The sequence below is a fragment of the Nannospalax galili genome, unplaced genomic scaffold (genome assembly GCF_000622305.1).
Source record: "Nannospalax galili isolate Female #2095 unplaced genomic scaffold, S.galili_v1.0 scaffold227, whole genome shotgun sequence".
NCBI classification, from domain to species: domain Eukaryota; kingdom Metazoa; phylum Chordata; class Mammalia; order Rodentia; family Spalacidae; genus Nannospalax; species Nannospalax galili.
The window spans coordinates 7,486,976-7,500,656 of NW_008360303.1; the positions used below are offsets into that span (position 1 = coordinate 7,486,976).

The 13,681-nt window shown below is 37.9% G+C and overlaps 1 protein-coding gene across 3 annotated transcripts in view; it reads left to right on the plus strand.

Moving 5' to 3' along the window:
• Window positions 1–13,681, plus strand: part of Tpr (translocated promoter region, nuclear basket protein) — a 77,272-nt gene that overhangs the window by 4,382 nt on the left and 59,209 nt on the right. For all 3 annotated transcript variants that reach the window (XM_008824267.3, XM_008824268.3, XM_029559231.1), the window contains exons 4-12: window positions 1,490–1,563; window positions 3,329–3,425; window positions 6,163–6,266; window positions 6,439–6,603; window positions 9,117–9,209; window positions 10,569–10,649; window positions 10,728–10,815; window positions 11,937–12,077; window positions 12,430–12,521. In XM_008824267.3, coding sequence (XP_008822489.1) covers window positions 1,490–1,563; window positions 3,329–3,425; window positions 6,163–6,266; window positions 6,439–6,603; window positions 9,117–9,209; window positions 10,569–10,649; window positions 10,728–10,815; window positions 11,937–12,077; window positions 12,430–12,521 — 935 coding nt within the window. The remainder of the gene's footprint in view (window positions 1–1,489; window positions 1,564–3,328; window positions 3,426–6,162; window positions 6,267–6,438; window positions 6,604–9,116; window positions 9,210–10,568; window positions 10,650–10,727; window positions 10,816–11,936; window positions 12,078–12,429; window positions 12,522–13,681) is intronic.

The following is a 13,681-nucleotide window of genomic DNA, read 5'->3' on the forward strand; positions in this document are numbered from 1 at the left end:
TTTTACTTTGTGCCTCTCTCAAGCCCCTCCCTAAAGCTTTCTCCCTAAAACCTAATACCTTTTTTTTTTCCCCCTCGAGACAGGGCCTCCCTGTAGCACCAGCTGACTTGGAACTTGCTATGTAGACCTGGCTGGCTTTGAACTCAGAGATCCGCCTGCCTGTGCCTCCCAAGTGCTAGGATTAAAGGCATGTACCACCACACCTGGCCTACTTTGTGTTCTTTGGAAACATTAACTTTCTATATATGAAAATACTGAGTAGGCATTGTTTTTGTTCATGGTGATAGTGTGATTATTTGCTTAGTGGTAAAGATTTGATGTGACCATATGTGTAATAATGATCAGGAGACTTGGATTCGGATTCTGACTTGGCTAATTAAAGTGGTTTTGCCATACATAAATGATGTGCCTGATCTTAAAAAAAAAAAATAGACATACATGTACATCTGTTTACATAGTTTTACACATCAAAAGTACTTTTGCAAGTGTTGAAAATTACCTGTATGTAGTATAGGGTTTGTTTGTTTACTTCCTCTTTGAGGCAAGGTCTTGTTATGTAGCTCTGGATAGCCCAAAACTCAGCATGTAAATTAGGCTGGCTTTGAACTTACAGGAATCCTCCTGCTTCTGTCTCTCAAGTGCCAGGATTATTGCTGTGTACTACCACACCTGACTTTAGATGTTTCAGAGGACAAAAGTTTCAAATGTGTGTTTTTCCTATATATGAATATGTTCAAAGAAAAAAGTTTGTGTAATGAAGGGTCATCACATCAGGAGCGCAGACTGAGGTAGCAAACATATTTTTCTTCAATGGAAAGGCCCTCTGAAGTAATAAAATATGTGAAATTACAGATTGTTTACTATATGCAATGAATATGTTTTCAGTGCTTTAAATTAGAGCTACATCATCAAGCTTCTATGGAAGTCATATGGATGTGCCTGCTCAATTTTCTCATTGCTGATACTAGTGTAGTGGCAATGCCTTTAATCCCAACACAAGGATCAGGAATTCAATGCCAGCCTCAGCTACATAGAGTGTGGGGGTTCGGCTGAAAAGCGCTGTGACCCTGTCCAAAGAAACTGCAAAACAAAATCAGTTTTCTCCTATCTGAATAAAATCGACTGTTTTTATTATATAAACTTCTTTAGAAAATGACATTAGAAAAATGATGTTGCTGATTTTACTACAAATTGTGAGAACTATTCTAGACATAGCATATTTAAACTTTTGGTCCATAAGACAATAAACTCAGAATGTATTCACAAATTTGGATTGTGATTATAAATCTTCCGGGCTTTCATTTCTTCATTTTGAAATCGTGTAAGGTGCTGGGCATGGTGGCACATCTCTGTGAGATCCAGACCAGCTGGGGCTACATAGTGAGACTCTGTCTCAGAAAAACAAAGTATAATGGTGGCAGTTGGATAAAAGTGCTCAGTGCAGATTTTAAGTTAATGCGTCTGTATTCTTAAAATTCTTTTTATCTAGATAATCAACTGAAAATACTAACTGAGAAAAACAAAGAACTTGAAACTGCCCAAGATCGCAATATTGGCATTCAGGTAAAAGCTATTTCAATGAATAAAGCAAATTGTAACTGTGATATAATTAGGGAGTTGGATGAATCTACACTGGTAACCATTTATTTTGAACACTGATAAGAACAATAGATTGAATGTAATTATGAAGAGTGCTGACCAGTTTGCTTAATAAGGTAGTGATGCCCAATCATTCTTTAACCATATAGAACTTTATGTTCTTGCCTTTACATTTTTAAAAAGTACATTTGATTTGGAACTGAAAGATTTTTTTTTTTCGAATTTCTTATGAAAAAAATTCTACTTCCAAATTCTAAATAGTAGCACGCACATACACACACAACATACAATAACCTACAGTGTGCTGATAAGTTACTTTAAGAAATGTAAAGTGCTCTAAACCCTTTCTTAAATTGTTTTTTAAAGCCTCAGTATTAAGAAAACTCAGTTTTCCAGAAGTTTGAAAGTACACAATTATATATGGAAATAATAGCATGATCCTGGATGAGAAGGCTTTCTAAATTAATGCAAGTTGTTCTAATGTATTTGGGGTTTTATATCCGTATGACTTCCATAGAAGCTTGATGATGTAGCTCTAAAGTGACTGGGAAAAAAAAAAAATACATAGTTAGAACTAAAAATATCCTGAAAAAGAGGTATCCACTTAAAAACCCTTGCCTAGCCACATATAAAATGTTTATGAATCATGTTGAGGGCTGGAGAGATGGCTCACAGGTTAAGAGCAAGTACTGTTTTTGCAGAGGACCCGAGTTTGATATCCAGTACTCATGTCAGGAGGCTCACAACTGCCTGTAACTCCTGAGGGATGCAAAACTTCTAGCAAGAACCACTTATCACTTTCCTTCACAGACACATCAGAGTGCTGGGATGAAAGGCATGTAACACCACACCCAGTTGAAATTTTTTTTTAAAAAGAGTTCTAAACATGAAAACATTAAGAACATATATTGTGGCTGGGGAGATGGCTCAGTAGTTAAAGCACTTGCCACATACTCTAGGTAGCTTCTCAATTGCTGACAAATACTGACTTGGGGAGGAAAGGGTTTATTTGGCTTGTATCTCCTGGGTCACAATTCATCAAGGAGCCCAAGGTAGGAACTCAGGGCAGGAACCTGGAGGCAGACATTGGAGCACAGGCCATGGAGGAACACTGCTTACTGGCTTGCCCCCTGGCCTGTGTTCAACATCAGGACCACCTGTCCAGGGGTGGCACCACCCACAATGGACTGGGCCCTCCCACATCACTCAATCAAGAAAATGTCCCAAAGACTTGGCCACAGGGCAGTCCAATGGAGGCAGTTGCTCAGTTGGGTAGAGAGGTGTATCAAGTTGATAACCAAAGCTATCCAGCATACCACACAAGCAGCAAGCTTGAGGGACCAGAGTTTGTATCTCCAGAACCCATATAAATACTGGGTGGGTGTGAGTGCCCACCTGTAATTCTAGGGCTGGAAAAACTAAACACAGAATCCCCTGAGCAAGCTGGCTTGTTATAGTATACTGTACTATAATATTGGTGAGCTCTGAGATCAGTTGAGAGAACTTGCTGCAATGACAGTGATCTCTCCATTTGAAATTTAAAATTCTCTACATAAATATGCAAATAAACCACTAACATGAGTTTGTTTTTAATATGTGACTTATTGATACCTGCGTTGTAACAAAAAGAAAACTTTAAATTACTGTTAATGTTAATTGAAGTGATTCAAGTTGCTATACTGGTTGTTCAACTTTATTTTCTTAAACTTACTATTTCTTGATACGATAGAACCAGTTTACAAGAGCAAAGGAAGAATTAGAAGCTGAAAAACGAGACTTAATCAGAACCAATGAGAGACTCTCTCAGGAAGTTGAATATTTAACAGGTATGAGGAAATACTTGAGCCTTTAACTACAGTCTTTGTTTTCTGGTGGTGCTAAGAGTCATGTTGTTGATGCTTCTTCGTTATGGCTCAGTATGGAATAGGTCAGTGTAATAATCATGTTTTTTTCTTCTGTTTCTTTATCTTTAAACCATTATCCAAGAGTTTGAGTATTTAGGGTGTAGACCTGGGAAAACACAAAGTAGTACTAGTTTGAACTAAGGCTTACATGTACAGATTTGTACAATTCTGTTTATTTACTTAGTCTTGCTATGTATCCCAGGCTATCCTCTAACTTTACTAGTCAGCTCAAGCTAGCTTCAAATTTTCCTGTTTTTCCTCCCAAGTGCTAGAGTGCTGGGATTCAAGGCATGTGCCACCATGCCCTGTTCATGATGGATGTTCACAGGGCTCAGTATTATGCAGATAACCATAGCTGATGAGGTTTCATGAATGCAAGCACCTATAATTAAATTCAGTGAGACACAAAAAGAAGACATGAGGGGCTAGAATAGAGAGATAGCTCAGTAGTTAAGAGCATTGGCTGCTCTTGCAGAGGACCCAGGTACAATTCCCAGCACCCACATGCTGACTAACAACCTTAACTCCAGTTCCAGGGGATTTGATGCTCTCTTCTGACCTCCGAGGGCATTGCATGACACAGGTGCACTTGCATCCATGCAGGCATACATAAAAAAATTTTAAAAATAGGACTGGAAAAACGGCTAAGTGGTTAAGAACACTTGCTGTTTTTCCAGAGGACCCGGGTTTGATTCCCAGCACCCACATGGCACCTAATAGCTGTCCACAACTCCAGTTCCAGGGACTCTGATACCTCTTCTGGCTTCCACAGGCTTTGCATGACATCGATGAACTTGCATACATGTAGGCAGAAAACATAAAAGTAAAAAAAAAAATCTAGAAAATAAATAATAAAATATTTTAAGTAAAAAAGGCATGGAAATATGGGTGGGAGGTTTGTTGTGAAGGAGGGTTTTGGCGGGAGAGGGAGGAATAAGGTGGGATGGTGGATGAGAACTAACAACCATTATATACATGTATGAATCTCAATTTCAGAAAACTGAAAGAAGTCCCAGAAAATTTTTTAAAAATTGAATTTAGGAGATAGAATTATAAAATAAATATATAAGCCATGGTTTATACTGTCTCTGATAAAGTTAACAGAAAATGTCTTTTAAATAGTTAATGGTGTTATATTTGTTACTACTTTTTAACTTAAAAGGTTATTTCTAAAGTTCTAATAGCTTTGGGACTATAGATGAAAAGTTAAGATACTAACAAATTGAATATTAACAAAAGTAAAGTAATCAATATAATTGCTGCATTTGGATGGACGTACAAATTTTTCTTATTTCTATTGTTTGAAATTAAGCTGCAGGTTGGAGGTGTCTCAGCACTCGTTTCTCTTTTAGAGGACAGGAGCTTGGTTCCCAGCACCCATTTGGATGACCCAAAATAGCCTATAACTCCAGCTCCATGGGATTCAGTACCCTCTGAGGCCTCTGAGGGCACTCATCATGCTTGTGCATGCGTGTGTATGCACGCACACACACAAATAATTGTCACGCCATCTCCAATGAAGCCCGCGTGAGATCCTCCGTGGGTTGAGGCTGGAACTTCAAGGAAGGTTGCCTCTTGGAATTGGCTGTGCTAAAAACATGCAGTGTACTTGGCATGCTTTTACTTGCTATTATCTTTCTAACTGTCACTGTATTTTGGGTTTTCTGGGCGCCCGGAAAGCACCTGGTGTCCTTGGCACCGCTATCACCGCCTTTATTGAAGCCCGCGTGAGATCCTCCGTGGGTTGAGGCTGGAACTTCAAGGAAGGTTGCCTCTTGGAATTGGCTGTGCTAAAAACATGCAGTGTACTTGGCATGCTTTTACTTGCTATTATCTTTCTAACTGTCACTGTATTTTGGGTTTTCTGGGCGCCCGGAAAGCACCTGGTGTCCTTGGCACCGCTATCACCGCCTTTATTGAATATTGAAAAATCATCATAGTCCAGATGCACCACTATTAATAAAAGCTATTTTAGATGCAGTAAGAAGTAGTTGACTTAGAAGCCCTATGGCCCACTACAAATAAGCAAGGAATGTTACCAAATAGTTAAAAATGTAAAATCAGGCACAGCTGGTGTTGAAAGTGCTTGGTGGGTTAAGGTCATTCTGACCTGGAGCTACAAAGCCGAGCAGAATCCTGAGTGCGTGAGAAAGGCTGGCAGTAAAAACCACAGTAAAGCAGGAATTTACTGTGTAGTACCAGGTTGATAAGATAGGGAAATGTGTTTTGGCTGTACATGATAGTTGGCAAAATTGTTTTACTTTCATTTCTGGAATTGTAAATCTTAGCATGACTGTTCTGCGGTTTCTGTTGAAATTTTGCAATCTTTGCTGTATATATCTCAAACCTTGCAGCTACAAAAATTGCACTCAGACTTTCACCAAGTTCGTGTGTCTGTCTGTCTGTCGCTCGCCGACTCCTTGTCCACCCTCTTGACGACCCTGTTCCCGTTGGACTGAACTGCCTGGGTCTGGGCTGGTCCGTTGCAAATAATAAAATAAATCTTTTAAAAAAGAACTTAAGCCTGTAATTAACTGTGACAGAAATAAGCTAAAATAGGGGAGTTGAGACTTTGTACTAAAGGTTTGTATTTATAGTAATCTATTTCTGATAATTCTTGCAAGTGTTAACTATTTTCATGTTCTCATTTCACCTTTAGAGGATGTCAAACGTCTAAATGAAAAGCTTAAAGAAAGCAATACAACAAAGGGTGAACTTCAGTTAAAGTTGGACGAACTTCAAGCTTCTGATGTGTCTGTGAAGGCAAGTGATAAGTGGTTCTTGCTGCAGAGAATCTAACTCCTAACAGTCCGATTATTGTGGTTCTTTGTTGTCTGTTAATAATGTATGTACTTCTAAAATAAAATTCTTTGTGTGTCTTAGCCACTGATGAAAATCTTTTAGATAGTTATACATAATTTTTTTTTTATTTTAGTATCGCGAGAAACGCTTAGAGCAAGAAAAAGAATTGCTGCATAGTCAGAATACATGGCTCAATACAGAGTTGAAAACCAAAACTGATGAGCTGTTGGCTCTCGGAAGAGAAAAAGGAAATGAGATTCTAGAACTTAAATGTAGTCTTGAAAACAAAAAAGAAGAGGTAAGTTACTAGAATTTTACCTTTCTTCATGTTTGGTATGACATATTTGTATGTCACCTCAATAAGTCATTGTTGTACCTGATCAGTTGTAAGACTTGTAGCTACATGTGGACAACATGTTCATTGTCTTAGGAAAATAAAGATTTTACAGTGTTTTTTAATGACTATGCCATCTACTGTCTTAATATGCTTTTCTTGCCAAAGCTGCATTTAAAAAGTAACTAACTTTATGAATTCTACTCAAACATATTATTCCATGAGTTAGTTTTCATTACCTTTTTACTCATTTTTTTTAAAGATTTGGTCTGTAATAACAAAACTAAGTTAATTTGCATTGTGTTACACTGGAAGGAAAGTAAAAGGCAGCATCAGGCTAGTGGACTCCTGCTTATTTAATTTGACAATTATCCTCTTTTAGTCAGTCTTCTCCATTTGGGGAGACTGGCATTGGACCTATTCTAACACTGTAATAATGTAATTTCAGGTGAGTTGTCTATTCTCTTTGTTACTCTAACTCGAGTGAAATCATTTGGTGCACTGATGATACAATACATTAGTGAGATTACTGTGATAACTATCAGAAAGGTCATTCCAAGAAGCTGATAATGCACTCTATAACAAGGCCCCCACAAACCAGACTGATAATAAATTAACATCACATAAAGATTGACTTGTAAGAAGAGTTTATCTGTATCTTTTAGCCTATTTATTGATATCTTATACCAGTACTTGTAATTCCTATAGTGCTACAGTATTTACCCTTGAGTAGCAGGAATTATTTATTAACATACATTCCTCACTGTTTACTCACTGTTCAGGACAACAAAGTCCAAAGCAATCCTCTAGCCTAAAACAACTTTAGGCAGGGAATTCAGAGACATTTTTTAGGCAGCACTAACCTTTTCAGTAGAGTCAGTTGCAGTAGTTCAGGGTTGAGACAGTTTCTAATTGTAACCTCAGTCTACAAAGTAGCCATTTAGAAGAATGTGCACCTGCTAGCAAACTCCTATACCAATGTCCAGTTTCTGATTAGAGCAACACTGGTACCATTAACATTTCTCATCAGCATTGACTTGTTATTTTCCAGCCATTGAGACATGAAATACCAGAACATGGTTGGTTGATTATTAAATCCTCAGTAGATAAAAATACATCCTGAGGGCCAAGAACAGACAGTTCCCCCAATGCCTTATGCAATAACTGGTCACTAATATGAAGGCCTTATTAGTATCAACCCTGTGCTGTTATTAAGTAATTGCATGGCCAGAGGCTGGTGACCATAGAATTGGTTTAGGAATTTGTCTACAGACTATTAAAATTGTCTTTTATTTGAGTTTTCTTCTGTTTGAGGCATAATTTAACTCTAAAGTCTTCACTTTAGGTTTTGCTATTATTAAGTTATGAGGAATTGATGTATGAATCAAACAGCCTAACCTTGTATCTAGAGATCCAGAAGTACAGTGTGACTAGACAGTTAACTGGGAATATCAGTGAGATTTGTCATGGGGTGAATGAGGGTATCGCCAAGATATACAAGGATTTATATTTAGCATAGCTTATCCAGTGTCCAGCTAAGCTTCTTGCAGAATGTGTCAGTTTTGAAAACTAACCCATAGCATTACCTCACCGTGTGTAAACAGAAATGTGGCCTATAGAAAAGAGAAAAAAAAAAAACAAAGATTTTATGGCAGAGAAGTTTTGGTAAATAATTTCAGGAGCCTAGAATATAATTTACTTCTGGGGAGAAGCACTTTTTGATTTCCCTTGAGTAAAGTGTCCCCAGAGTCTGGAAAGATCCTCTTGACAGATGTGGCCCAAGACCCAAAGCCCTGAAATTTTTCTAGTGTAGGTGGTAAGAACTTCGTATAGACCTTCCTACAGGGTTCAAGAGTCTCTGAGATGGTTTCCAAGAGACTCAGTGTCCAGGTGTACACCATGAAAGGTGAGACTTGATAGTCGCGTTTAGCTTCTTATTACCCAGTCCAGTAGTCTGATCTTTAAAAGGTGTCTAAAAGTTGTATTTTTATCTGAATTCTTTCACTGGATTTCCTCAGAGAAGACATTTTTTAGTTGTATACAGTGTCAGAACTGGAAATAGTCTTTCTTGTGGTGCTAGTGGCCAAGCACTCCAGATGATGTTTCCTATAATAAACTAGAGCCTTCTCCAATTGTTATAAAAGAACAAAGGGCATATTGGTCCTGAAATGTGCCTTTTCTTGGCCTCTCAGTGCTCCTTTAGAGATGGTTTGGGATCCTGTTCAGATCCCACTGGGCTTCTGACATACAGTCCATGGTTGCTTGATCCCATGGGCTTACGGAGAACATCATGGAGGCTGGAGTGGTGGAGGCATTGCAGACTGATGTCAGAGAAAAGAGGTCTTATTTTCTTAATTGTGCATACTTTCTGTCCGTTACCTTTAGCAGGGAGAGGTGGGTACTTTGCTTTTGATGAGTAATATAAACCTCATCAAATTAATCTCAGTTGCTATGACACTTCCCCCATTTGTTTCTAGGTTTCAAGACTGGAAGAACAGATGAATGGCTTAAAAACATCAAATGAACACCTTCAAAAACATGTAGAGGATTTGTTGACTAAATTAAAAGAGGTATATATGATCACTTTTAAAACTACTTTTTCGTTTTATCGTTTGGCTTGATTTGGTTTGAGAAAAGGTTTCTTGTAGCCCAAGCTAACGTTGAGACTAGCTGTGTAGCTAAGTGAGACCTTGAACTTTTGATCCTCCTGCTTCCACTTCCAGAGTGCTAGGATTAGAGGTATGCTCTATCACACCCATTTTTATGCAATGCTAGGCAAGCATTCTACCAACTGAGTTATATACCTACTCCTAAAATAACGTTCCTTTTACAAATTATTAAACCAAGAGGCAGGTGGATCTCTGTGAGCTGGAGGCCAGCCTGGTCTACATAGTGAGTTCTAGGCCAGCTGGGGCTACAAGGAGACCGTGTCTCAAAAAGACCAACAAAAAAGAAAAAAGCATTTATAATGCTGTTATTTGACAAAACAATGCCACTTTTTGTTTTGTTTTAGCTTAAACTCTTTTCTAGGCTCGTCTGTATCTACCTCTGTAGCTCAAGCTGGCCTTAACCTTTCTTCTACCTCCTGAATGCTAGGATTGTAGGCATATACTACCATGCCTGTTTGAGCCCATGTTTTAATGCTTCTCTAGCACTTAAAAACAAGCAGAACATTTCCAATGATGTAATAGGCTAAATAGAATGAAGAATATCAGTTATATGCTGTAGGCTAAATACTAGGTAAAAAATTGAGTTAATTTTAATGTTCTTTGTTTTATTTAAAAATAGTAAGTTAGGGGGACTAGAGAGATGCCGCAGTGGTTAAGAGCATTTGACTGCTCTTGCAGAGGACCTGGGTTCAATTCCCAGCATCCACATGGCAGCTACAAACCATCCTTAACTCCAGTTCCAGAGGAATCTGACCTCCATGGCATTGCACGACACAGGTGCACTCACATACACGCAGACAGTACTCATACACATAAAATATTTTTTAAGTGTTTTAAAAAAATAGTAAGTTAGGTGCTGGAGAGAGAGTTCAGTGGTTCAGAACACTGGCTTCTCTTGCAGAGGATCCAGATTTCATTCTGAGCACCCACGTGGTGGCTAACAACCATCAGTAGCTCCAGTTCCAGGGCATCTGAGTACCATTTCTGGCCTCCATGAGCATTGTATATAGTGGTGTTCTGACATACATGCAGGCAAAATACTCATAAACAAACAATAAAAATAAGCCAAGAATATTTTTTAATGTTATTTTATCCTCAAAGTAATTGCCATGAAATTGTGTTTTGTTATCTTTACAAAGTGGAATTTCTGTCTTGATAGTTAATAAACATCTTAAATTTAGCTCAAGCTTGACTTACTCTACTAGATTTTTTTATTATTTGCTACAGGCTTGCTCTAATTCAGCCTTTTTTTTTTTTAAGGCCAAAGAACAGCAAGCCAGTATGGAAGAGAAATTCCATAATGAATTAAATGCTCACATAAAGCTCTCTAATCTATACAAGGTAAATATTCCACCACACTTTAGCATCCTAATGTTGGATGACCGGGTATTAGGTGATTTTGTTATGATTAATCCTTAGAGTGCTGCTGATGACTCGGAGGCAAAGAGCAATGAACTAACTCGGGCTGTGGATGAACTACACAAACTTCTGAAAGAAGCTGGAGAAGGTAAGTGATTTTGATTATGGGAAGATAATGTTGGTTTAGATAAAAGGTACATTTTCCTTTATATTTGTGTTGCCGATTTAATTTAAAAGTAAGGCTTGACCTTGTTGAGGACAATTTGTATAAAAATTCTTGTGTTAAGAAATTTAGAGCTATACTTCAAAGCCAATCATAGTGTAATTGAAAACATGGATGTAAGAATAATTGTTTCTTTCATCTTCTAACAATTTGGGTACTGTATTAGTCTGTAAGTTATCCTCTTAAAGATATTAATAGCATATTAAGTCTTTGTTACCTTAAATTTTTGCTTTTTAAAAGTTTTTTAAAGTTTTATGTGTGAGTTTTGTCTACATGTATGTAGCTGCACTGTGTGTGTGCAATGCCTGAGGAGGCCAGAAGGTGTTGGATCCCCTGGAACTGGAGTTAATGGGTGGTTGTTAGCTCTCATGTGGGTGCTGGGAACCAAATCCGGGTGCTGAGCCATCTCTCCAGCATCTTTTCTGTCAGGTTTTTTTTTTTTTTTTTTTTTTTAATGTAAAGTATTTGGTTAGTCATCCCTAAGTATCTCGGGAATTGTTGCTAGGACTCATCAGTGATAATAAAGTTCAAGGTTGTCCAAGTTTCTTCCGTGAAGTAGTGTAGTACTTGTTTGTACACAGCTGCCTGTGTACTTTCACATTTCACAGTACCTAATGCAATGTAAGTAGCTGTTGGACTTCATCGTTTAGGAACAAAAAAGTCTGCATATTCAGTACGAATACATTTTTTTTTCTCATTATTTTCAGTCCACTGTTGAATCTCTAATACAGAATCCAAAGAAATAGGCCAACGCTATTTGTGGTGTTTTCTAGTCACTTCTTACATTTTATACTGAAGATCAAAATTAAATCTAAAGATATTCCTAGGGCCTTTTTTTTTCTGCTAGGAGCTTTTTTGTGTTTTCCTTGAAGGTAGGAAGTATCAGCCTAAGACATTGCAAGGCTGATGAGTAGAGCCAGTTAGGTTCAGCCTCTCTAGAATTCAATGTTGTTTCCTAAAGGGAAAATTCCTTACTGTGGCACAGTTGATAAACTGCAAAATTTTAATAATATGTTTCAATATTATCTCTTTTAAAATGTGTTTAGTGAACAAAACAATACAAGATCATCTTCTGCAAGTGGAAGAAACTAAAGATCAAATGGAAAAAGAAATGCTTGAGAAAATAGGGAAGCTAGAAAAGGAATTAGAGAATGCCAATGACCTGCTTTCTGCCACAAAACGCAAAGGTATGACTAGCAGACACTTGCTAATTCCCTCCTCTGCTCTGATCTAGCTGCATGATAGCTTCTTTTCACTACAGCATTTCTTTCATGCTGATTATATAAAACTTAACAGATTATTTGAAAAGTAGCACACTGTACATCTTCACTGAGTCGTTAGAGTACCATTGGTAATATGTAATTATTGATTCCTAGGAAAGTCTTAACTAATCATTGTATGCTTTTAGATTTTGGTTTTATTTGGAAGGTAAAATCTCAGTTAATGTCATTTACCCTTTACTTGTCTTTAAATATTTATTAGTGGGTTTTAGTTTTGTTACAAAAATAAAAAATACAGAAATTGAGTGTGTTGGCACAGGAGCTGTATTATCTGAGGAAGAGCTGGCAGCCATGTCTCCCACTGCAGCAGCTGTCGCGAAGATAGTGAAACCTGGCATGAAGTTAACCGAGGTAAGAATGATAGTTATGCTTATTACAGTAATGTTCAGATCTTTCTGAAACGTAACACACCTTCAATTATTCTGATGATTAGTAGAACATTTTAAGGAAGACTTTCTTAGGCCATTTAGATAGTTCAGCAGGTAAAAGCGCTCACAATACATGTCTGAAAACCTGAGTTCAGTCCCCCAAACTCAAGGTAGAAGGAGAGAACCAACTCTTTGAAGTTGCCCTCTGACCTCCACATCCATACCATGGCCTGCACCTGCACTCACATGTGCATCATAGATGCACAATAATTTTTTTTTTTTTTTTTAATGGAAAGGCCAGGGCTGGAGAGTATTTGAAATTGCATACTGTTCTTGAGAAGACCCACGTTCTTAATACCCACACCAGGGAGCTCACAACTGCCTTTGGCTCCAGCTCCAGGGGATCCATTACCTTCTTCTGGCCCCTATGGGCACCTGCACTCACATGCACATAGCTTACAACAGACACACACATAATAAATAATCTTAAAAGGGGCTGGAGAGATGGGTCAGCTGTTAAAAGCACTTACTATTCTTGCAGAGTACCCAGGTTTAGTTCCCAGAACCCACATGATGGCTAATAACTGTCTGTAACTCCAGTTCCAGGGTGACCCAGTGCCCTCATGTTCTGCACTTACATACATGCAAGCAACACACTCATACACATAAAATAAAAGTAATAATTTCTTTTGATCTTGAAAAGTATCTAGGATAAGAGGCCAGGTGTGGTGACACAGGCCTTTAATCCCTGCACTTGGGAGGCAGAGGCAAGCAGTCTACATACTGAATTCCAGGCCAGCTGGGGCTCCAGGGAGACCCTGTCTCAAAAAGACCAAACATATATATATGGTTGGAGAGATGGCTCTACATTTAAGTGCACTTGTTGCTCTTGCAGAGAAGCTGGGTTCATTTGCCACCTATAACTCCAGTTCTAAGGGGTCCATTGCTATCTTCTGACCTTCCAGGCAACACCATGCATGTGGTGCACGTACATATACAAAGAATAAGTAAAATCTCTTTTTTAAAAAAGTCTAAAATAATATATATATATTTTAATTATTTATTTAATAACCATATAATTAGAAGAAGCATTTCATTACAACAGCATTGACATATTCAATAACAATTTCCAGAGCTAAGATA